The sequence below is a fragment of the Myotis myotis genome, unplaced genomic scaffold (assembly GCF_014108235.1).
Source record: "Myotis myotis isolate mMyoMyo1 unplaced genomic scaffold, mMyoMyo1.p scaffold_m19_p_3, whole genome shotgun sequence".
NCBI classification, from domain to species: Eukaryota; Metazoa; Chordata; class Mammalia; order Chiroptera; family Vespertilionidae; genus Myotis; species Myotis myotis.
Genome location: NW_023416335.1, coordinates 26,595,597 through 26,621,377, shown reverse-complemented (window position 1 = coordinate 26,621,377; position 25,781 = coordinate 26,595,597). Strand labels below are relative to the sequence as shown.

The window sequence follows — 25,781 nt, the reverse complement described above, 5'->3', positions numbered from 1 at the left end:
TGCCCTAGCCACCCTGCCTCTAGGAGAGCTGATGTGTAGCCAGTCTGCTGGTGGCAATTTGAGAACATGAGTGTGCCTAAAGGTTGGTCTTCAGTTGTGACAATGCAGCCATAGCGTTGTCCTACCCACTCCATGAGAGTGAGGAGAGGAAGAAGATGGGCCTTATCTGGTCCTGCTGCAGGCCCTGCGAGTTGTGCTTGGAGCTTACAGAGCAGGGGCTCAAGACTCAAGTTTTATTTAATCTTAACTTTTAAGCAAAGATCAGTGCCCTCTAAGGATCTCTGGGCCTTGGTGGCTTAGGCTGAGGGCAGCCTGCCTGCTGGGTGACCCTGGGACTGGAGTATCGCTGGCCACCTGCACCCCAGAATCTGCTGTGGGTGGGAGGAAATTTTCTTTTGTATAGCTGAGGTAGCCCTGGGTGGTTCTTACCTCGGTAGCAGTCCTTTTCAAACCAAGCATAGCAGTATGGGGCCATGTGACGAATACCAAGATGCGGCAGGATTGCAGTTAGGCAGTCTGAAAGCTGCCTGGGGATGGGGTCCAGAGCCTGCAGGCAGTGGCATGACATACAGCCTTAGTGCATCATGAGGTTCTTGGATTTTCATTTCCCCAGTCTGGACAGTACGGACACATTATGCCTGATCCAAAACTGAGAAACCAGCAGTTGGCTGAGGGTCGGGTCTTAGCAGGTGTTTCAGGGTTTAGAGAGCATTAGAAATGGCCAGTGTAGAAGTAGTGTATGTCTGGAAGGGCAGAGATTCCCAAGAACCCAGACAGCCCGGATGCTGAGACCATGCCCTAGACCAGTGATGGCGAACCTTTTGAGCTCGGCGTGTCAGCATTTTGAAAAACCCTAACTTAACTCTGGTGCCGTGTCACCTATAGAAATTTTTTGATATTTGCAACCATAGTAAAACAAAGACATATTTTTGATATTTATTTTATATATTTAAATGCCATTTAACGAAAAATCAACCAAAAAAATGAGTTCGCGTGTCACCTCTGACGCATGTCATAGGTTCGCCATCACTGCCCTAGAGGCACAGCTGCTTACATTTCAAGAAGGGAACCTCCATCACTGGGTTCCTTTCAGGGAAAGCCACCACTGGTTCATCAGGTACAGCTTCAAGTCATCCTGTCTAGGGTGGGTGTCGCAGTTCCTGGGAGCAGAAGGCTAGGGATCACACGGCTGGCGTGGAAGTGTCAGGACTAGGAGCTCTGAGGTCACTGGGCAGCTGTGCCCACCCCATGCAAGTGACCCGCATGCTTGGCTGTTTCTTGGAGGGCTCCCCAGCTCAGCGTCTAAAGTGGATTGGGACATTCGCATGCTGTTTTGGTCTAGGTCCAGCTTCATTAGTGGCGGCGGAGAAGGGAGGCGTTACCATGATGGCCCAGCTGGAGAGGAGCGTGGCCCAGGTGCTGCTATCAGGCAAGGCTGCCATCACCCAGGTCCCTTAACTGTGTCTCCCTTTGAGGGTAAAACTCCCCATAATCGCAGTATAGACGTGGGATGAGGATGGAATAAGTGGGAGGACGTTTTTTGGAGAAATTGGGTGTTTTCAGGTCACACTGCTGAGTAGGGCAGGCAAGCTTGGGGCCACTTGGAGGGGCAGGTGCTGGGGAAGCAGGCCAACTGCTTCTGAGTTCCCACATGTCTCCCATTTGCCTGCTCCCATGGGACCCTGCTTGTCTCCACCCGTCTCCCCTTGCCCCTGCCTGCCCCCTGCCCTGCCCCATCCTGTCCCTGCCTGTCCCATGCAGGGTTCAGCCTACCTAGGCAGTGAGGTTTCTCAGACAGAGGCAGCACCACCATCAGGGCTCAGGGTGGGGAGATGGGGTCAGGGGTCTGGGTGGGAGGTTCATGTCCTCGAGACCAGAGAGGATGGGGTCTAACTCCAGGGGTCCAGGAAAAGCATCAAGCACTCATGGGCCCAAATCATACTCATTCTTCGCGTCACATGACAATTTTTAAAGTTTTTTTAAATTACCTTTCTAGCCCTGGCCAGTGTGGCTGTTTGTTGGGCGTCTTCTGGAGCACCAAAAATTCCAATTTGATTCGTGGTCAGGGCACGTGCCTGGGTTTCAGGCTCAATCCCTAATAGGGGGCGTGCAGAAGGCAGCCGATTGATGTTTCACTCTCACATCAATGTTTCCCCCTCTCTTCCTCTCTCTAAAAACCTAAAAATCAAATTTTTAAAAATCTTTTTTTAAAATTACCTTTTTAAAGAGAGATCACTTGGTACATTTACAAACTTTACATGAAGGTAAATGCTCTGCCACAGAAAGGAATAGAATAATATTTAATTGGCATTAGTAACACTAATGACAGTTTACTGTTTTGGTTTTAATTTTCAATCGGCTGGCAATCACAAACTCATAGGTGTTGACATACTTTATTAAATACAAACGCACACCTCACATTTTATATATTATTGTCTCAGGTAAAAATATATCTTCAGAAATTTGACTTCATAGCTCATCAGTTACAGAATGACATGACTTTAAATTGCTCTTTTAAAAAATTCACGACTAAAGTGTGGAGACATCAAGTATTTACAGCACTAAAAAGGAAAGCAGTACAAATTGGTCAACTCTGGGAATGAAGCATCATGGTCAGGGCAGAGGGGAGTGTGTCCAGGTCACCCCTGCACCAGCAGCTTGGCCCTGCAGCTCTCCCGAAGCCTGGTGATGGTGGTCATGGGCAAGCTTCCAGGCTCGGAGAAGATTTTCTGGAAGAGGAACGGAATTGGATTAAAAACAAACCAAAGGTAAGTTTTTACCTTAGCCGCCCCCTGTTCAAGGCTAGGCTGTGGCAGATGGACAGATGTAAGACCACACCCACCGAGGGAAGACAAGTTTGATGTGTGTATTTTTGCTTCTGTTGCCTGAGTCCTGTGTATTGTTTAGACCCTTTAACTATTGCATCCTTAGTAGCTCTGACCCAGTCAAGCCATTCATGAGCAGACGAAGCATAAGAAACCAGATTTGAGAAGTGGAAGCAGGAAGAGACTCAGACTCATTTCTAGTAACAAAACTGCCTCCCCATGAGGAGAAAAGGGTGTCTGGGAGGGAGGCCGAGCAGAGAGCAGCAGGCAGGCGGCCATAGCCGCGGGACTCCACAGGCCGCGCGTTAGGATGGACATGAGAACAAACATTTTGAGCTGGTTGGTGTGCCATCACATCTTTTATGAGTACTTTAATAATTTGTGCAGTGACTGCTGAGAAATTCACGGTTATAAATCAGGCCAGGTGTAAAGGCTAGTCATTAAAAGGTTTTGTTAAAAGAAATTGCATTTCTGAAATTCTTTGGTTTCATAATACACAGCACCTAAGGTCGGGGTAGAGCGTGTGCGTGCTAACTGTCCACGTTCCTGAGAAGGGGCAGTAAGTCACATCCACCGAGATGTGCCAGGATGTTCACCTGTCCTCTGCCCATTAATGTCGCTCTGAGCTCCAACAGGAGGTTTCTATCCTCCAGGACATTCGAGGTTCTTGTTTAGGGTTTCAGAGACTTGTGATGTAGGAACTGCAATTGCTGTGCTGATGTGCTCTTAATACAGAAATACGGACACAATTTTGAAGAAATCACTGAGAAAATGAGACCCACTGTACTAGGGCTCTTTCCCTGCCAACTTCCCTTGAATGGCTACATCTATCCTGTGCAATGATACACGGCATTTTTATTTCAATGTGAGGAGACTGGCAAAACCCAGTGTCTCCATGGTCCTCTGTGCTTCCCTCGAGCTCACCAAGCTCACAGGGCCCAGAGTGCCTTTGGACAGCAACACAGGCAAGGTCCCGCCGTGGACGGCATACTCACCTGCAGCTGGCTCATGGGCAGAGCTGTCGCCTCACTGCCCTTTGCACTTTATAAACACTAGCACTTACTGAGTACTTGCCGTGTGCAAGATACTCCGCTAAACACTGACATAAAGTCCAGAGCCACGCAACCTTGAGGGCATTGTGCTGAACGAAAGAAGTCAATGCAAAAGGGCGCACGTTATTTGATTCTCCTTATGTGAAGTAAGCCCTTAGAAACAGAACATAGACTGGTGGTTGCCCAGCGTTTGGTGGTGGGGGTGGGTGGGGGTGCGGGTAGGGGTTACGGGGTTCATTTTTGGGGTGATGAAAATGTTCTGGAACTAGATAATGGAACTATACCTTTGAACTGTTCATGTTCAAAGGGTGAATTTTATATGGGAATTGTATCTCATTAAAACAAGCAAAATGCCCTAAATATCCTTAGAATACAGGACCTATTATCATCTCTTCCTATTATAAATGAGCATCTTGAGTCTAAAAGGAATCCTAAAACCTGCCAGCAGTCATACAGGTGAGTGCAAGCTATGATTCTGTCCAAGTTCAGTGTCCGGCTCCTACCAACTCCTCGACCTACAATCACAGACTCATATGAGGCCTAAAAGAGCAGGGTCCTGGCATCCGCTGCTTGAATTCCCCAATAACATTCTCACCAAGAGGCCACCAGTGGCTTCAAGACTTCCAAGGACGGAGAAGTTACTCCGGAGTATTTTGTCCTTACATGATGGGCTCCAACTCTACCTGACAAGCCTCCAAAGGAGTCAGTACAGGTTTCTGCCTGACATTTCTTATCCAGCATCCTCATCTTCTCTTTATTGGTACCAGCTGAAATGTCAGCGTTCATGCCCACCCGCCTGCCATTTAGAGGGTGCGTGTGACCCTCATGACCACTAGTCCTCACCACAGCAGCTAAATGGGAAGCCGTCTTCTAGGCCAGGGGGAAGCAGAACCCCAGCCCTAGCCCCTGCAGGTTTTCCCACTCCCAGCAGCTGTCCAGCATACCTCCAGAGTGGCGTGGAGAAAGCTCAAGGCGCTCCTCTCTGTCTCAGAGTCCTGGACATTTTCTAAGACAGTCCCAGCCATCAGCAGGCTGGCCCTTGGTGGCTCCCAGGCAAACAGCCCCAGCAAGGTGCTTGCACCCCCCAGGGAGGCTTGGAGAAGCACCTGGCTTTCCGGGGCATCTGAACAGCGCACCCTGGGGATGCCCTCTGCTACCTCCTTGGAATTTGTAATTACTTCAAATGGAAAGGTGAAAAGCCAGGTGGGCCGGGTGCTCTGGAACAAGGCTGCTCCAGATAGCACGCCTCACCTCCCACCAGGGCCATTCAAGCTCTGGGCTCTGCTCCTGGCTGGCGCCCTCTTCCCACTAGCCTACCTAAAACCCTCTTACCAGCCTAGGCCTGTCCCAGCTCCCAGGCCGCCTCAGAAGGCCTGTCAAATGCAGCTCCCACTTCATTCATTCACCAGGTATGAGTCATCTACAGAGCCTGCAGCCCCGCTAGGACCAGGAGAAACAGGAGACCTGTAGACGGGGCCATCAGGAGAGCCTCTGAGATCAGGTACACAGGCAGCAGGCTTGGGAGGGGCTCCAGTCCTCCAAGAACTCTGCCACCTTCCAGGCTCCCAGACCCGGAGAAACTGGAGATTAGATGAGCTGTGTACTCACACCTTGATGCTTCCCAGTGAAGAACCAGCCCTACAAGGGGTCCTATAAGCATTGGACCCTGCCCACCTTGGGGCAAGCCACTCCATGGCTGATGCACAGGAGGAGGGGCAGCAGCTGCTGGACTCCAGATAGGTGGCCCCACCCATCTGCCTCGGGCACTAGGCTCCAGGAGAAGAGGGCCTGGAAGGGCTGGAGTCCCTCCTCAGGGTTTGCTTGAGATGGGAGGGTGAAGGGACGAGTGGAGGCAGAGATCCAGATCCAAAGGAAACACAGAGACAGATGCTTTGCCAGACAGATATGCAAAGCCAGGACTCCCGTTCCACAGGCCAGGCAAATGGAACCGCAGAGCAAAGTGCAGGCTGAGCACACCCAGACACTCACCTGCATAAAGGTGTGACATTCAGTCACAAAACTCCCTTTGGTGATCTCCTTGAACTTTTCACAGATGTCTGCAAAACTGGTGGCTTCCAAAATAAAAGCCTGGTGTTGCTTAATCAGGGTCAGAGCCACCCGGAAGATAATCTTTGAGCCTTCGTTGAACAAACAATCCCAGATTCGAAGCACCGTCTGCAGAGAAACAGACATGGCGCATCTCTGCACGGTGATCTGAGCCAGCGCTGGGCCCAGCGAGGCTTGTGACATGCTCACCTCCACGGGCAGGATGTCCACAAACAGGCAGATGAACCAGCGTGACACGACCAGAGTCCACAAGACGCCATGCCCGTCCATCAGGGCCGCCACCGCTGGCAGCTTGGTCCTCACCAGCTCCCCCAGGACCTCCTGGTCCGTCTTCAGGCCCAGCATCTCAGGGCTGTAGTAATCTGCCACAGGGATGAAGAGAAAAACCCAAAAATGTGTATCACTTGTTCCACAACCACAGCCCCTGAGAGCCTCATCCCTCGTTCCTTCTCAGCCAGGGAAAGAAAACAGGGCTGTCCCCAGAGGATCCTTTCTAGAAGAGAGGAGGGCAAGGTTAGAGGGAGGACCAGGGAGAGATGCCATGCCATGTGGATAAAGGGACTCCTGGGAGTGATTCCCAAAGCAAGGCCCCCCAGGGTCCCTGGGGGCTCTGGACAGTGAGGCCCTGGGCATTGGTTAAAATCGGCTGGCAGAAAGAAGGAGGGTTTACACACCCATGTTCGTAGCAGGATTATTCACAACAGCCAAAAAAAGTACATAACCAAGTATCTGCCTATGGATAATGTGGTCTACACACATAATGGAGTATGATTCTGCCTTTAAAAGGAGGGAAACTGACACGTCCAACAATAGGATGAAGCTTGAGGACATCGTGCTAAGTGAGATAAGCCAGCCAGCCATAAACGAACAAATACTACATGATTCCACTTATGTGAGATGCCTAGAGCCGCCAAAATCAGACAAAGTAGAATGGTGGGTGCCAGGGGCTGGAAGAAGGGAGTGGGGAGCTGTTATTTAATGGGGACAGAGTTCTATTCGGGAAGATGAGAAAATTCTGGAGGTGGATGGTGGTGATGGTTACACAACAATGTGAATGCGCTTGATGCCACTGAACTGTATACTTAAAAATGGTAAAGATTGTTGTCCTGGCCAATGTGGCTCAGTTGGTTAGGCATTGTCCTGCGCACCAAAAGGTTGCCAGTCCGTCTCTTGGTCAGAGCACATGCCTAGGTTGTGGCACTATCCTGGTAGGGGGGTGCAGGAGGCAGCCGATTGATGTTTCACTCTCACATTGATGTTTCTCTCTCTCTCCCTCTCCCTATCTCCCAAAAAATCAATATAAAATATCTTTTAAAAATGATATAGATTGTAAATGTCATATTATTTGTATTTTATCACAATAAAAAATAAAACTTTAAAAATCTGCAGGTGACAGCTGCCTTTCCCTGTCATCCAGACTGAGGGAGAGCCCAGCAGCCACGGACATGCCGCCCTTGGTGGCTCTGCCCACCCGGACTAAGGGAGGCTTGGGGCACCGGAGGAGCAGGCATAGGGCCACCTGAGCTGCAGGACAGCACTGCCTGCAGCAAGCTCCTTCCTGGGAGCCAGAGAAGGTTCAGGGTCGAGGTGGCCCATGGAGGATGAGGGAGCAGGCACAAGTGAGCCTGACCCCAGCGCCCATGTGGTGCCATCGTGCCACCCCCTACATACATGGAGTAAGGAGAGGTGGGGCTCAAAGCAGCTGGTCCCTCTACATCGTCCCTCTGCATCCACTGCCTCCCCAGAGTGGAGGGTGTAGGCACACAAATTAGTGTCACAAAACAGTATTTTTAAAAATTTGGCCTAGCCCTGACCGGTTTGGCTCAGTGGATAAAGCGTCGGCCTGCAGACTAAAGGGTCCCCAATTTGATTGGTTTGATTCCGGTCAAGGGCATGTACCTTGGTTGCAGGCACATCCCCAGTTGTGGGTGTGCAGGAGGCAGCTGATCGATGTTTCTCTCTCATTGATGTTTCTTACTCTATCTCTCTCCCTTCCTCTCTGTAAAAAATCAATAAAATACCTTTAAAAAATTTTTTTGGCCTAAATCATAAATTTCTAATCCCACAACTGGTTGGTGAAACGTGTGCCCTTGATGAGGTGGACTTGGGATTTCAAGGACAGTGGCTGCCCCAGCCATGATGGCTTCTCCAGCATCATGCCAATGCCTCCCGAGCATCCTGGGGTCCTCTGAGCACGGCTGCACTCTTCCTTCTTTACTGGTGTTTTGTTGTTGTTGTTATGAAGGTGATACATGCCTCTGATAAAGTTGAACACTACAGGAGAGTAGCAGGTGAAAAGTCAAAGTCGTCCCCTAGGTAACCACTTATCACTAAGCAGTCTGATGGGCCTCCTCCATACTTGTAATGCCATGTCACACATGGACACACCTTGCAAATAGGACCCTGTCATACATCCCTTTGCAAACTTCCCCAACACCTTTCTGCATCCTCATGTACGTGGCCTGCCCTCTGCTGAGGTGCCTTCGCAGGGATATGCCATAACCCACTTCAACTGGCTCCTGGCTGATGCGCGTTCAGACATTGTCAACCCACATGCGTGTGCTCACGTGTGCAGGGGAATGTCTACACATAGAGCTGCTGGTGAAGGCTCTCTTCGCTGAAGTTTCAAGGAGTCCGAAATGCTTCCTCCAACTTGAGGGCGGAGGACACTTCATTCTATTTACCAGAAATTCTAGAAGGATCTAAATGTCCCCACCACGCTGAATACAGAAAGGCAGAGACAATATTAAGTCTAAAATTGTTCTTGTTCATTCCCAAAGAGGGCTGACAACTTAATTTGGAAAATTTTCTTCTACTCTAGTTTAGTAGCTTGGGGACCGACCCCAGGCTGTCAAAACACGACCCGCTAAGGCGACCTCATGGTCGCTCTGCTTCTCCCATCAGGGCCCTGGGCACCAGCGGGCTGCCAGCAGTCCCTACAGCTCTGTGACCACTCGCTCAACAGACAGAAAGACCAGCGCTGCCAACAGCATGTCCATCTTTTGACCGGACATTTGCCTTGCCAAAAAAACTTCCTAGCTTCTTAGTGTGATGTATTACAATAATTTTAACGCCTAATTTCTGCTATAAAAATGTAGCAGGTAATCTATGCAATAGAATAGACACATTCAGCATGCTGCCCAGTCTCTCACCAGGGCAAATGAAATATTTTGGTTAAAATAGTCATCATAAATATTGACACAATATCACAGTCACATTGCTAGTTTTCAAAGAGTAAGCTACAATAAACTGTTTAATACTGAAAATAATTTAATAGAAGCCAATTTGGTTATAAAACACCAGGGATTTAAAAAAATTCTTCCCCTTCATACATTTGGAGACTTGGAGCCATTTACTCTCTTTCTCCTTTTTAATTCGGCAATATTCTGCTCCATTTGGGAAGAAAGAAGCAGAGATTCTCTGTTCTCTGTACGAGAGTGTCTTCAATGCCAACCCAGTTATACGAGGGACATCTCAGAGGGAGCCGGGTCCAGGCGCAGCAGTGATAAGAGGATTTGCCCAGAAGGACATTTAAGCTGTGAGCACAGCACGACCTTCTTGGTTACAGAGACGCTTACAGTAGTTTCCAAAAATAGATGTCAGAGTCACACACCACAGGCCTGAGCCGATCACCAGGGGAGATCCCTGAAGCCCTCTGTACCTACTTTCCCTCCTCGATGCATTCTGCCCTTGAATGTTGCAGGCAGACAAACCACAGTTTCCTGTGGGCCTCACCTGCAGCACACCCCTACCTGTCTAAGCAGAGGAGCGCCTGACAGGGCACATTCCACTCTGCACAGGGACAGAGAAAGCCTAGGTAGGCCCTGAACTGACTCACCTGTCTGGGGCCCCTACTTACGCTTCTCCTGGGGACGTTCACCTCGGCAGACAGCATAATGGCTGTGTCAGACACTGGAAGACTAAACGCTGCTGCGGGGGCAGGGCCGCTGCTGGGGTGCTGTCTGGGGTGTGGGAGCTGCTGTGGGGGTGGGGTGTACAGATTTAAAGTGTGCCCGTGGTTATTGCTACATGAGTAGAAAGTGGTAGAGCTGGGTCCTCGCTGGTTTGGCTCCGTGGATAGAGCATTGGCCTGTGGACTGAAGGGTCCCGGGTTTGATTCTGGTCCAGGGCAAATGCCCGGGTTGTGGGAGGCAGCAGATCAATGATTTTCTCTCTCATCATTGATGTTTCTATCTCTCTCTCCCTCTCCCTTCCTCTCTGAAATCAATAAAAATATCTTTAAAAAAAAAGAAGAAGAAGAAAAAAAAGAAGAAAGTGGTAGAGTTGGGATTCAAACCCGTGAAGTCTAATTTCCAAATGGATGCTCTTCAGGCCAGGGATGAATGTCAGCCTGTGAAAAAGCAAACACCGGTCCCCACAGGCGAAGAGCACAGGCTGTGGAATACTATGGAGGAGACCCTGTGGGTAAGTTAATCAAGAGAACACATGAAACATCCTCCAGTGCAGCTGCGACAAAGACAGTCCAGTGTTCCTCAGCCTGCTCCACATTTGCTCCTAAGGGTCTGTGGGCTCCCCCCCACCCCTACCCCACCCCCCCCCCCCGCCCTCCTCCAGCGTGCCTTATCAGTCCTCATCTCGGCCACACCTTCTCGCTTCAGCTGGGTTATTCTGTGATGAGCAATTAACAGCCTGTTTCCCTGTGTTTCAACGGAAAACAGGTTTGACCAGCTTTTCAGGATGCTAATACATCATTAGTTCATTATTGCACTGATTCATTCTTGGAGGCAATTACCCCTTTACTTCTTGAAGTAGGATGGGCACCATTAGCACTAGGGGCTCAGAGCCTGGTCCTGGCCTCGCTTCTCTGCAAGGCTCAGGAATCCTTTTTTTTTTTTTTTTAAAAATATATATTTTATTGATTTTTCACAGAGAGGAAGGGAGAGAGATAGAGAGTTAGAAACATCGATGAGAGAGAAACATCGATCAGCTGCCTCCTGCATATCTCCCACTGGGGATGTGCCCGCAACCCAGGCACATGCCCTTGACCGGAATCGAACCTGGGACCCCTCAGTCCGCAGGCCGACGCTCTATCCACTGAGCCAAACCGGTTTCGGCAGGAATCCTCTTCTATCCACAAAGTGAATCTGCTTTTTCTTTTGCATCCCTTCACCGGATGCCTTGGTGTGAGTGGTGCCTAATCAGAAGAGCCACCACCGGTTCCCAGGAGCTCTGCTGGAGACTGCATTCTGCGGGAGACTGCATTCTGGATTTAGCATGCATTGTTTGCTAGTGCTTTGTTGCTTTGGGACCATAAGAGGCATTTAAGTGTAAAAGTGAAATCCTTTAAGTAAACCTTATATGAGTGACTTAACTTTTGTACAACTCCTAGAGGTGGTAGTGCCTGAGGAAGGCTCCGGCAACAGGGCAGGAGGCCAGCAAGGCGTACACAGGACCATGAGGTCTGTGACTTTGTACTCTGCTCTGCGTCCTCTGTGAGAAGTCCATAACACAATGCTGTCTTCGGTCCTAGCACTGACTTTTACCCCATTTCCACTGCTCTGAAATCGGGGTGTCACTTGCCTAGAAGTGGTGGCCGTCAGGTGGCTATGCTGGCTTTGACATCCTACTTTAGTGCTGTTTAAATCTGCATTTCCTTGCTCACAGGAGAACTTGGTCATCTCTTCGTAACTTTGTTGGCCATTCAGGTTTCCTATTTTGTAAAGTGCCTATCTGCTTTTTCACAAAAGTCTGAATCCATCTGGAATAGAAATAAGGATCTAATTTTGTCTTCTTCCATATAGATAGTCAATTGTCACCAAATGATATTTCAAATAGTCTTTCTTTTCCCCATTAATTGAGACATCTCACATATATTCTAATAGATTAATAGGTCAGTAGACCAGTTGACTTCTGGCCTCTTTTCTATGAATATATCAATACGCTAATATCACACAATTTAATTATTATAGCATTATAATAAATCTCCAATATTCTTCTCTCTCTCTCTCCCCCTCCCCCCGACACCTGTATTCTTCTTCCAAGCCTTTATTAGCTTGGCTTTGCTCTTGAGTCTTCCATATAATTAAGCCATCCTTGAATTCCTGGTAAACTCTCTTTAGATAAAAAAATAATCCTCCATGGCCATCCCTGGATTCAAGTTGCTAATTTTTTATTATTTAAATTAGGATTTGTATAACTGCTCATCAGTGAGATTCACCTGCATGACAACAAGGTTGTACCAGCTTCATAGCATAAATTGATGAGTAGTTATCATTTTCTACTTTCTACAAGATTTAGAAAACATATAGGAAATATCTGTTCCTTCAGTTTGATGAGATTTTATGTCTGTGAAGATTTTTGTATGTCTGTTCATATGCCCATTCAGATGCTCTATTTTCTCTCAAGTCAACTTTGTTAAACTGTCTTTTCTCAAAAGTATCAGTGTCTTCATTTTATTTGTAGTAAAATCAGTAGATTTTCAAATCACAGCAGATTTTTCATTTCTAAATACCTTATCCATTACTTTCTTTACCAATCTTGCCAAAGGCTTATCTATCTTATCAGTTTTCCTAAAGAACCAGTTTTTGTTTCAGTTCATCTTTTCTATTGGTTCTTTGTTTTTTTTTATTGTTTGTTTGTTTTGTTTTGTTTGTTTTTTAAATATATATTTTACTGATTTTTTACAGAGAGAAAAGAAGAGGGATAGAGAGTTAGAAACATCGATGAGAGAGAAACATCGATCAGCTGCCTCCTGCACACCCCCTACTGGGGATGCGCCCAAAACCAAGGTACATGCCCTTGACCAGAATCGAACCCAGGACCCTTCAGTCCGTGCAGGCCAACGCTCCATCCACTGAGCCAAACCGGTTACGGCCTTTGTTTTGTTTTTAATTTTCACTATTTCATTTGTGAAATTTCACTCTTTCATTATATATAAATATAAATACATAGAAAGAACTCTGGAAATACATATGCCAAATTGATAACATGATAATAATTACCTCTGAGTAGGAGAGAAATGGGTGTTAGTGAAGGTAGACTGTTACTTTTTATCTCATAATAACTATTATATTTTTGAACTTTTAAAATGAGAATATATCTGCATTTTTTTTTCTGTAATTAAAAAAGAAACAAGTAAAAGCAGGATAACTGTGGCACTAAAATGACCTAGTTTGTGCAACGAGAATTCAGATAACATGGCATCAGCTGCCTCTTTGCCACTTGGAGAGCTCTGCAATGGCAAGAATAATCCCTTTTTTCTCTCACAGTCCTAACATTTTTATTGTGACATTTTCTTTTTTTTAATATATATATATATATATATATATATATTATTGATTTTTTACAGAGAGGAAGGGAGAGAGATCGAGAGTCAGAAACATCGATGAGAGAGAAACATTGATCAGCTGCCTCCTGCACATCTCCTACTGAGGATGTGCCCGCAACCCAGGTACATGCCCTTGACTGGAATCGAACCTGGGACCCTTGAGTCCGCAGGCTGACGCTCTATCCACTGAGCCAAACCAGTTTTGGCTGTGACATTTTCTTTTGTTTTTGATGGCACTGCAGTTTAGTCTGACTGAACCTAATAATGATAGGAAATGACATTTCTTGGTTTTAAAAATAAGTCTCTGTAATGACACTGCCACTTCAGGAGCAATTTGGAGTCTTGCTCTTATGTTTTTCTAAGTCAGCATTTATTACCTGCTAATAATCTGTTGCAAAAATTAAAGGAAACCTCAACTATAATTGGAGTTGGGAAGGCCTATCGAGGGAGCTATCACACCTTACCACTTGAGGTCAACTACCCCAAAAAGGAAGACCTCAACTGCAGACCTCAACAGGAAGAAAGTCAATTACAGACCACAACACTTGACTACTTTAATACTCCAGCAGATTCTTCCCCTGCCCAGCAACAAGCCCAGCCAATGGAAACGTCACAGCTTAGCCAATGAGAAGCCACCATCACCTGAATTCTTACTTTCCTTTCATGAACTTTCACTTTTCATTTGCTGACTTCTTTGTCCCGCCCTCCTTTCTATAAAAGTCTTCTATCTTGTATAACCCCTCGTAGCATCTCTCTACTTATGAGATGAGTTGCTGCTTGATTCATGAATCGTTTGATAAAGCCAATTAGATCATCCAATGTACTCAGTTAAATTTTGTTTATTAACTACAGAGGAGAGACTGTTCCATGAAATGACTGCTCTCTGTCCCTTGAGCCGGACTCAGGCTAGAATGGAGGTTGCTTCATGCAAACCCCCTTTAGAGGCTATCTGAGCATAACTGGTGTTCATTCTGATATAAATCAGTACCCCTCCCTTGCCTCCTGCTACATACTAGTCCCTGGAACAGGTTACTGTCCTGACCTGGTCAAGCATGTAAATTAAGTTCCTGTACCTGGTCGCGCTGACACACCCATTACCATTCCCCTTTTTATCCATATAATTCTCTGGCACCAAGTGGCAGAGAGGCCACCTTGTCTTGCAGCTGCGGAGGACATGCCTCAAATGTAAGTTTCCCTAAATAAACTCTATCAATTGCAAGCCTCTCTCTTTGGTCTTTCCTTGCCCTCCACTTATTGAGGTGAATTTTCAGTCTCGGGGCTCCTCCCTTGGTCTGCGGGTATGAATGTCACCACGGCATATGTTGCCTATTTGTTATGGGTTGAATTGTGGCTGCTGTTGCTCATTGTTTGACCTCTTACTACGCTGGGAATCCACCGGGCAGGGCCTTTTCTGGTTTGTTCACTGATGTTTCCCACACCCCCAGAACGGAGTTGATCGTGGATATAAATTCAGTCTTAGGACATAACAGAAGCCAACGGTGAATATGTTACAAAGCTCTGTCAATATTTTATATGGAAAATCTTGACTCCCTCTTCCTCGTCATTTCCCCACCACTGCAGCTCTGGCCTTCACGTTGAGGCTGGGACTCCCAGAGTCCTCTCCCTTCAGGCTCTTTTCTCACGCTCAGGACCTTTGCACCTTTCCCCTCCCAGTGGCAGCGTCATCCAGCCTGGGCTCTGCATGCCCACGCCTGAGCCCTTGTTAATGGCCGTTCCAGAGCAGGAGGAGGGCCCCATTTCCCTCTCTTTCCAGGTCCTCCCTTTCTTTAACGGTGCCATCCAGGCTCACTCTTCCATCAGGTACATGCAAGGTCTTAGAGTCACATAGCCGTGGATTTGAACCCGGGCTCTGCTGCATACTAGGCTCTGCTGTGGGATCTAGGCCTTAAGTGTCCTTCTCTTTAAAACGGGTTTAATATTTGGGTCTATGTGGTGCAGCTGCTCTGAGGATTGAATGAGAATGTAGGCACAGTTTAGCATGGAACCTGAAACGTTCTATGTGCACACCACGCTCACTGTCTTCAACATGGAGACATGGGAGCCGTCTCTCCAGAGAAGCCCCTGGACGCTGTCCTGGGCGGGCCTAGCCTGACACAGGGAGGCATGCCTGAGGGAAGGGAGGAGCAGGAAGGGAACTCAGAGGCAGACAGAAAACAAGACCAACCCAGGGCTCACTGCCGTGGGAGGCCTGTAACCTCCCAGTCATGAGGACTTCGCAACCTGCTAGTCTTTCAGGACAAACGTGAGGCTCGCTGTGACCAACTGCCACCATCGAGTCCTATCCCACCCGGATGGCTCCGGCCACGTCTCTTTGCAAAGTGATCCTACTCTGCAGCTCATAGTCAACACGGTGCATTACCAAAATCAGTGGGTGATTATTAACATAAATTATTTAGTAATTAAAGCAATATTTATTAATAAATAGAAAGGTGGAAATGTATGACAAGAATGATTCTCACCTTCATAACAGGAATAACAACAGCTGACAATTATTTCGCTCTTACATCCATTCACAAACTCAGTAACAAATACTAGTATATGCATGTAACCAAGTGAACTTCTCGCAGGCCTGGTGATCAGTAAGACATGCCAAGGCCAAACGAGTCTCAACACAAATGGTACAGACTGAGGAACAGATGAGCCAAGCACACAGTCTCGGCCAAATTCAAGCTCGGAGATGCAGAAATGACCAGCCGCTCTAGCTGGAGCTGATCATCTGACATATATTTCTTCTCTTTAACTTCACTGCAAAAAGATTTTAAACCTCAACTCCCAAACAATTCAGTTATATTTTCATTAAATCTTGACTTGTCAGCTGAATCATTTCAATAACATCAGAAACAAGACAGTGAAAGGCATGCAGTATGGATTTTCAACATACCAGGTAGTATTCTTCCAACAAGAGCATCTAATAGCCAAAAGGATTCTTCTTCGTTCTTCGTGATAAGAATCAGATATCCCGCTATAAAATTCATTCCCTGAAATTAGAAACATGAGAAACAGAAATCCATGTTGAGCTTTAAAACACCATAAGATTCTGTAATCGTTGGGCTGCTTACTACTAACTTCCCATTTCCCTTGCTTTTTCCTAAAACTTGCATAATTCTAGAATGACCTTTTAGTGCAACTTTGGTGATAGTAAGGATCTGACATCTGGTGCATTTAGTCTACAAGAAAAGGAAGAAGAAGAAAATGATTACAGGAAACTCTTCTGAATGCTGCCTTAGAAAATTAAAATAAAAAATTCTTCAACCTTATGAAAGCAACTTGCAATTGATTTCTAAAAAAAAATTAATCTAATAGCATGAAACTCTATATCAGAGGGGAAACTACACCAATAGCCATAGTTCATAAAGTCCATAAGGAACATGCTCTGACACACAGGCATGTTGAAAGAGATTCTTGTGATCGAGGCTCTTTGGGGAAATTCATGGCCAAAGGGCAGATGTTGCTGAAATACTTGAAGTATGTGACTCTCTTATCGAAGAGAAGCAGCTAGATGAGGGAAGACCAAGGGAGGTGGGCGCTTAACAACAGTGAGTTAGTGTCATCTCTGGGTGACACGGTTTCAGACTATTTCTATTTTTCTCTTTGGCTTGCCTGTATTTTCTAAAAGAAGTATGTATTTCTCTAATAATAAGGGAAAAATCCAACTTTTGTCAACCAACAAGGTAAGTATGGACACGGAGACACCAGGCCGGGAGAACACCATGTGAGCAGGAAGGCAGAGATTGGGTGAGGTGCTTAAAAGCCAAGGATTGCCCGAGACCAGAAGCTGGGGGACGCCTGGGACAGAGACCCCCTCACAGCCTGCGAAGGAACCAGCCGTCCCACACCTCCATCTCAGACTTCGAACTCAGTGGGAGACGATTCCTGTTGTTCACACCTCTCAGCTTACAGCGCGTTGTCATGGCAGCCCCAGGAAGTTAATACAACATGTATGTGTGTATCTGTGTGCTTATGTGTAGGTGTGTGTGCGTATCTGTGTGTGTGTGTGTGTGTGTGTGTGTGTGTGTGTGTGTGTACATATTTATTCCAAAGCCAACATAGATTCGAAAAGCCAATAGGGTGTTGACATCATGCTAATATTTAAAATTGTGTGGTTTATTTTTTAAAGCCATTTTAAAAATCCACAAGAACTGTACCTAGAATACTCTTAGGACAATTTCTCAGCCCTCCTGCTTCCCCTTCTGAGAAAGGCAGGTGGAGTCCTTGTTTCAGGACAAGTTAATGACAGTAATAAAAGCTGAGAATGACAGGAATTCTGTCTGGAAGAATGGGCCCATCCCAGCTCCATCTACTTGAAGGCACTGCCTCTGGGCACCAGAGCAATATGAACACAATGATGAATTATTCAGGTGAATATGAGCAGTAACTATGATGCCTATTTTGAAAAGGACCTGCCTCACTCCTTCTCCCATTTCCTCTCTGAGTCCAGAGCCACGCCACATGCTGACCACACAGGAATGCAAACTGCAAAGCACCCCCCGCCCTCCATGCACAACCATTTGTTCAAACCTTAGGAAGGACCCAAACTCTCCTGGCTCCCCGGCCTGTATGACCCGCTCTGGAGCCTTGGACCCTGACTGTTAGGTGTATATTTCCCATCAAGATGGGCTTGGCCTGGGCGTGGCTCAGGGGTTGAGTGTCGACCTATGAAACAGGAGGTCATGGTTCGATTCCCGGTCAGGGCATATGCCTGGGTTTCGGGCTCGATCCCCAGTGTGGGCTGTGCAGGGGGCAGCCGATCAATGATTCTCTCTCATCACTGATGTTTCTATCTCTCTCTCCCTCTCCCTTCCTCTCTGAAATAAATAAAAATATATATTTTTAAAATATATATTTTATTGAATTTTTACAGAGAGGAGGGGAGAGGGAGAGAGAGTTAGAAACATTGATGAGAGAGAAACATCGATCAGCTGCCTCTTGTACACCTCTTATTGGGGATGTACCCGCAACCAAGGTACGTGCCCTTGACCGGAATCGAACCTGGTGGACCTTTCAGTCCGCAGGCCAACGCTCTATCCACTGAGCCAAACCGGTTAGGGCAAAAATATATTTAAAAAAAAAAAAAAGATGGGCTTACTCACCTCCTCTCAAGAAGCCTACCGACGAGCCTCAGGCTCCAGGAGCATGAGAAGCATGCAGTCTCAGAGGCAGGGAGAGCCACACTCCCGTGACAGCCCTGGGCGCCTGCTCGTAGCCATGGCAACAGCAGCCTTCCTGGTAACAGGAAGTGGGCAGCTCCTGCCAATGGCGGCTCAGGCCTCCCAGGCCTTCAGCAAGCTCAGAGACAGAACCGGCCCATCTCCAAGGCAGCGCGGCCGTATCCCATGCAGCAGCCACAGAGGGCACAGCTGCAGCTGCTCCTCACCAGGGTTCTTGCTTTCCCTGCTGTGAATAAGAGTGTCCCTCTGAAACACCCCAGCCTGAACTGTCCAGGGAGAAACAAGAGGTTTCATTCCCACCTCATGTGTGCTTCATGCAGCGAATCCAAAACAAGACAGCAACGTGGCAGGCGAGGAGGCATACCGTTACCTTTAATCGCAGGGAAGACTGACTTCCCAAAACCATGTCAAAGGAACAGGCCCCACCCCCACCCTCCAACACACACACACACACACACACACACACACACACACACACACACAATGCACACTGAGGCAGTAAGGTGCTGTTTGTCCCCTTCGGTTCTAGAAAACACAGCCCTGTGTTCACTTAACTTACTTCCTAGCTGCTTCCCAACTTTCCGCCTTCACTCCCTCTCAGGGCCGTCTGACACCAAAAGAAATCATTACGGAGGCTTCACTGCTTTGGTAACAGGGAAATGTTTGAAGTCACAGCTTGTGCGGGCGCCATGACTTAGGGAGTTTTGAACTAGATTTTTAAAGAATACTTCACGTAGACCTGAGAGCACACCTGCTGTAAGTCTGTGGGGTGCCGATCCTTTTCACCTTCCTGGGGCTTACCTGGCAGTACCCCACACCTTGGTTGTGGTGCCCGTAGGCCAAGAGCACGTTGTACAGGGTCTTCTGTAAACACGGATCCGCGCTCCTGCGGAATTTCACGTTGTCCGGGAAGGTCCTGTTCATATCTGCAGAGAAATCAACGACAGGATTATTCAGAAGGTGGGAACTGAACGGTCTGTGAGGTACAAGCCCCACCTGGTGAAGTGCTGGGCCCCGGCTCAGGTGCAAGGATTGGTGTCATCCCTGGCTATGCACTTGAGTCACCTGGTAGGGCTGCCCTGTATGGGCAATGAGCACCTGCAGCCTTCATAGTCAAGGTCCTGGGCGACTGGAGTCGGGATGGAAGAAGAGGGCACTCCCAGGACCCCCGTCCTGCTCCAGCCACACCCAGGGGGGCACTGTGGGCCCCAAGAGTGGTTCTCTCAAAATCAGTGACAGCAGAGTGGGTTTCCCTGGGGGAGGCCCTTCACCCTGCAAACCTGTCCTCACGCTGCCCCCTCTTAGCTAAGGGGAGGCTTGACTCTAGAACACATGACAGATGAACATCTTATACAAAACTCTAGAAATGTTTCCCAGTTCTGAAGATTGAAAACATAAAGAAGCAGAACACACCAAGATTCCCTTTCAGAGATAAACAGACAAAACCGAAAACTAAGAACTATACAGCCTGGTCGGTGTGGCTCAGTGGTTGAATGTCGACCTATGAACCAGGAGGTCACGGTTCAATTCCTGGTCAGGGCACATGCCCGGGTTGCGATCCCCAGTGTGGGGCATGTAGTAGGCAGCCATTTGATGATTCTCTCTCATCATTGATGTTTCTATCTCTCTCTCCCTCTCCCTTCTTCTCTGAAATCAATACAAATATTTATATATATAATTTCTTTATTAAGTTATTACATATGTGTCCTTATCCTCACATTACCCCCCATCCCCCCATTACAAATATATTTTTTTAAAAAGAACTAAATAAACTTCGCACTGTCAACCTTTGTCTGCAGGAGGGCTTCCTGGCCAGCCTCTTCCTGCGCATCAGACACCCACTTCCTCAGCCCGGCCCTCCCACCTGGCCGGCCAGGTCGCCAGGACACCAGGGCCCAGTGCAGGATTAGGCCACTAAGACAACGCCTGACTTTTTTTTTTTTTTTAAGATTTTTTAATTGAGTTTCAGAGAGGAAGGGAGTGGGAAAGAGAGAGAAAAACATCAATGTGAGAGCAAAACATCAATCAAACATCGACCAGCTGCCTCTTCCACGCTCCCGACCTTTCAGTGCACGGATGATGCCCAACCAACTGAGCCACACTGGCCAGGGCCGATGCCTGACTTTTTAAAGCTGAGTTTTATAAGTTAGTGCTGTGGACAGGTGCAAGAACATAGAGGATATCAACTTAAACTTTTACATCTTTTCTGACTCTACTGACCCCACTTAGGTAGACGAGTGGTGTGTTTGCTACTGTGCTATGTATGATAACCAAAACAAACCCGATACCCCTCATAGATCGCACTATGGGGCCCACATAACCATTAGCTTCCTCTGTCGTGATCTAAGATAAGCATGCAAGGTGTCTCCCCTCTGTATCTTAGGAAACCCAATCTCTATTTTACTTATTTTTTATAATTTTTTGTTTTTATTAATTTCAGAGAGGAAGGGAGAAGGAGAGAGAGAGAGAGAGAGAGAGAGAGAGAGAGAGAGAGAGAGACATCAACGATGAGAGAGAATTCTTGATCAGCTGCATTCTGTTTGCCCCCTACTGAGCTCACAACCTGGGCATGTGCCCTTGACCAGAATCGAACCCAGGACCCTTCAGTCTACAGGCCGACGCTCTATCCACTGGGCCAAGCCAGCTAGGTCCCAACCTCTGTTTTAGCATGATGGCCACAAACCTCTGTGAAATGCTGCAACGGTGATCCTCTGACCCCCCAGGCCTTGTCTTTGCTTATACAAAAACTAGATCTGGGCCGAACAAGCTTAGTGTCCCAAAGCACATTATTTTTTATTGTTTTCTACAAAAATTTGTTTTGCTTTTTAAATGTCCTCCATAAGCCTGTCGCATTCTCCATCCTTGCCTCAGCCTATGCCTTTCAGTTCTGACAACCTGAAGGACACACAGTATCACAGGGACAGTGAAAAGGAGCTTTGCAACGATTCATGATTGAGTAGTATCATCCCCAAGAAGGTGCCAAGAGGTGGGAGACTTAAGGTTTCTGTTTTATTAGCCATGGATACATTTTTTTAAACTTTTATTTGAATGTATTTAATAATGTATTTGATGATTCTCTCTCATCATTGATGTTTCTATCTCTCTCTCCCTCTCCCTTCTCTGAAATCAATACAAATATTTATATATATAATTTCTTTATTGATTAAGTTATTACATATGTAATATGTAGAGGCCTGTTGCATGAAGAGATTCATGCAATAGGCCTTCCCTTCCTTTGGCTGCTGGCACCAGTTTTCCTCTGGCACCCAGGGCCCAGGCCTTCGCTCTGGCTGGGCTCTGGCCAGAGCCCCCCGCCCCAGCCATCAGGCCTCGCGGCTCCGCTGATCCCGGTGCCGTGAGGCCTCGCGGCTCCGCTGATCCCGGGGCCGTGAGGCCTCGCTGCTCTGCCGGCTTCAGGGTCGTTTGGCTTCAGGGTCTTTTGGCTTCGCTCCACCGCTTGGAGCCTACGTATGCAAATTAACCGCCATCTTTGTTGGCAGTTAATTTGCATATCGCCCTGATTAGCCAATGGGAAGCATAGTGAAGGTACGGTCAATTACCCTTTTTGTCTTTTATTAGATAGGATGAGTATGATACATTTGTGTTACAATTAATGAAGTAATTAATACACTGTCATTAACTAAAATCCCTAATTCATTTGATTGCTTGTTTTTTTGTGTCTCTGAGTGGGCTTGAATCATTTAGATTTTTAAAAAATTTCCACAAATTTGTTTTTTTTCTGGAATTCTAAGCATTCCAAAAACTGCACCTGGTCAGGAGAAAATGAGTGCTTTCATTTTCATTTTTTACTAATTTAGACTAGAATGACCAGTTGTGCTCATTTTTAAAAAAATATATATTTTATTGATTTTTTACAGAGAGGAAGGGAGAGAGATAGAGAGTTGGAAACATCGATGAGAGAGAAAAATCGATCAGCTGCCTCCCGCACATCTCCCACTGGAGAGATGTACCCGCAACCCAGGTACATGCCCTTGACCGGAATCAAACCCGGGACCCTTCAGTCCGCAGGCCAACACTCTATCCACTGAGCCAAACCAGTTTCGGCACTCTTTTTTTTTTTTTTTTGTAATGTTTTTTGTTATGAGAAATTCTTTCATGTTTTTAAATCTTTCTATGGGGAATGCTACCTTCAACTGTACAAGTGAATGTGGACAAGGATATTCAGACTATGCTTACATGGGATGAAACATCCACTCTACTAATCCTATAAAATTATTTGTCCAGATTCCAAAAAAAATAGACACAGAATTACCATGTGATCCAGCAATTCTACTTCTGAGACTATACCCAAAAGAGCTGAAAGTAGGGTTTCGAAGAGATATTTGTCCACCCATGTTCATAGCAACATTATTCACAATAGCCAAGAGGTGGAAGCAACCTTAGTGTCCATCAAATGGGTGAATTTTAAACAGAACTGTGCATATACATACAATGAATAATTATTCAGCCTTAAAAAGGAAGGAAATGCTACACATGCTATAACATGGGTGAATCTTGAGATCATTATGCTCAGTGAAAGAAACCAGTTACAAAAAGACAAATACTGTACGATTCCACCTATAAGAGGTACTTATGATAGGGGCAGAAATAGAATAGTGGGGACCAGCTATAATCGTAAGAAATATTAATCATGCTCTGTTAACCGTGATTGTTTTGTTCTGATTAAAGAAAGCACATTCTAACCTGACTGGGAGTTGGCTGTGGGGCCTGGGAGCTCACCTGGAAATTTGGCCCATCCTCCCCATCTGGGAGCTGCCTATTATCATGGAAAGATGAACAACCTTGTTGCAGAAACAGAGCCGCCAGGGAGGACCCACAGCCTTTGCATACCCACAGGCCTTTGCAAATCTCCAGCCCTCATTACATGAAAACTGCCCATTTGGCATACACTTGTTCTTACTTCACCATGTAATCTTTGTCCTACCTAATATTCTAGTAAGCAGCTGGCTTATGGTGGGGTCAGAGCAGATTTTTGCTGTTCTCCCATACTGTGGGCATTTTTGGAATAAATGCTCATATATGACTCAACCCTATCTCTGCTTAATTGGCTCAAGTAGTGACAGGCAGCCTAGACCCATTGATTGTCCGGTTACACTTAGAGTCATCAAATTCCTCGAGACAGAAAGTAGAATGGTGGGTACCAGGGGCTGGGGGACAGGAAGTCAGTGTTTAATGGGATCAGAGTTTCAGTTTAGGAAAATAAAATGGTAAATTTTATATTATATATATTTTACCACAATAAAAAAATATTTATCCAAAAATACTGGCACTAAACAGAGCCTCTAAATTCATTTGTGAAACCAACAGCAGCATTCTATTTTGTTTACTATGCTCAGCCTCCCTTGGACCTCCCAACCTGACTCGGCATTTCTGGCCCTGCTGAGTGATACCCCAGGCTGTGCCTGCAAAGCCAGCAACAGCTTCTGTTCTGAGCCCTTTGACCCCAGTTTGCTGTGCAATCAGGATGCAGCCAGAGGGTTCAGCACCCCCAGCTCTCCCCACTGGTTCCAACCCTGGGCATATGAGACCCTGAGGACTGAAGGACCCCATTCCTTATGACAGGGACACACCACCCACTCTCCCACTGTCACAAGTCAGTGTGACAACCTCTCAGCACTTGAAAGTAATTGAAATTTTAAAGTGAACTATTTGTGTTTATATATTTATTTCCCCAAAACTGTTAAAATCAGAATGGCAGATGTATTTCCTTAAAATGTAATTATTCAATTTAGGTTAAACTTTTTTTTTTTTTTTTGAGCATTTTGAACTTTTAAGAGTCAGAGAACCTATGTAACTACTAGAGGCCCGGATGCATGAAATTCGTGCAAGAGTAGGCCTTCCTTCCCTGAGCTGCTGGCACTGGCTTCCCTCTGGCACCCGGGACCTGGGCTTCCCTCGCAGCCCTGGCTTGGTCTGGAAGGTTGTCTGGTCTAATTAGCATATTACGCTTATATTATTAGAGAAGATGAGGAAAGTGGAGGAAAAAGAGATCGGAGGCCAAGAATGCCAGCATCCCTATACAACTATTAAGAGTTTGACACAAAGAAAGAAAACTCTGGTGTGTGGCTTTAAGAGACATGTGTAGCTGGACCTGTAAGTCCCACATGCTCCTGGCAGGCACAAATCCCTTACAGCATTACCTACTGTATTATGACTGCTGCTCAGCGCCCTTCTCATTCTCCTGGAGGGCTTCTTCATGGAAGAAGTCTGGTCTCTCCATGGTCATTTTCCTCACTAGCTAGCTAGTTGCTCAAATATTTGCTGAATAAATTAAAGACATTGTTCTCACCTGGCCAGTGTGGCACAGTGGTTGAGTGTCAGTCTATGAACCAGGAGGTCATGGTTCAATTCCCGGTCAGGCATATGCCAGGTTTCAGGCTCAATCCCCAGTGTGGAGCGTGCAGGAGGCAGCCGATCAATAATGATTCTCTCTTACCATTGATGTTTCTATCTCTCTCTCCCTCTCCCTTCCTCTCTGAAATCATATATAAAAAGACATTGTTTTCCCTTCATGAACACTAAAGTTTTGATTTTCCTTTAAGAAAAATATAATTTCAAATTGAAATCGGTTGGTGCATCTTTAACCATGTTTGTTTCTTTGTCAACGTCATGACTTCAAAGACGGAGTACAAACCCAATTTGGGGATAATTCCCGCTCCTCCTCCTCCCGCCTGGGCACCATGCACCCAGGGAGGGATGCCATGCTCACCTGTCCTGATGGCCTCCTCCAGGCTGTCGTTCCTCTCTCCCTGGAGAAGCTGGTGGTAATAGCCAGGGTTCCTCTCCATCTGGGCCTGGGCCCCACTCACCCCCATCCACACGCGGGCCCTGTGCTCGAGTGGAACACCTTTCCGGATATAGCGCTTCACTGAAACCGAGAGAAGGGACAGTTTTAGAAGGGCAGACAGACATGTCCCAAGGTCAGGACCTCATAGAGGGCCCTTTGAGCAAATGGCACTAATTTCAGTGCCTTTAGCTCACCAGTTCTCTCCTTAAATCAAACATTAAAAAGCTGCTAAACTTCATACATCGCCCCTGAAACTGGTATATACACTCATTACAGGTTCCTGCTCTCTCTCCCAAACTGAGCACAACCAAGTGGGAGGCTGCAATAACCCCATACTTCTTCTTCACTGTCCAGACAGGGGCCTCAGAGGCCATCCACTGGCCCTCCCTCGCCTCTTGCCACACAAACTGTGCCAGACTCCACAGATGTAAAGACAGGTTAGCTGCAGGCCCAGCCTCGATCCCCTGCTCGGGGCAACTCGGACCAGAAATAGTCACTGTGACCCAGGCACTGCACAGGGGAGGAAAACTGGAGGGACAGAGCCAGCCCAAG

The 25,781-nt window shown here is 46.8% G+C and overlaps 1 protein-coding gene across 3 annotated transcripts in view; it reads right to left on the bottom strand.

The window, feature by feature from the left end:
* Positions 1–2,285: 2,285 nt before the first annotated feature.
* The window catches only part of GRTP1 (growth hormone regulated TBC protein 1), a 30,973-nt gene continuing 7,477 nt past the window's right edge, over positions 2,286–25,781 (bottom strand). The window contains exons 3-8 of one of the 3 annotated variants that reach the window (XM_036301363.1): positions 25,152–25,310; positions 19,223–19,347; positions 16,135–16,231; positions 6,134–6,306; positions 5,869–6,052; positions 2,286–2,753 (exon numbers count right to left, since the gene is read on the bottom strand). In XM_036301363.1, coding sequence (XP_036157256.1) covers positions 2,614–2,753; positions 5,869–6,052; positions 6,134–6,306; positions 16,135–16,231; positions 19,223–19,347; positions 25,152–25,310 — 878 coding nt within the window. In that variant the 3' untranslated portion in view covers positions 2,286–2,613. Of the gene's footprint in view, positions 2,754–5,866; positions 6,053–6,133; positions 6,307–16,134; positions 16,232–19,222; positions 19,348–25,151; positions 25,311–25,781 lie in introns of all 3 variants that reach the window. The other 2 variants (XM_036301360.1, XM_036301362.1) reach the window with 2 other exon arrangements.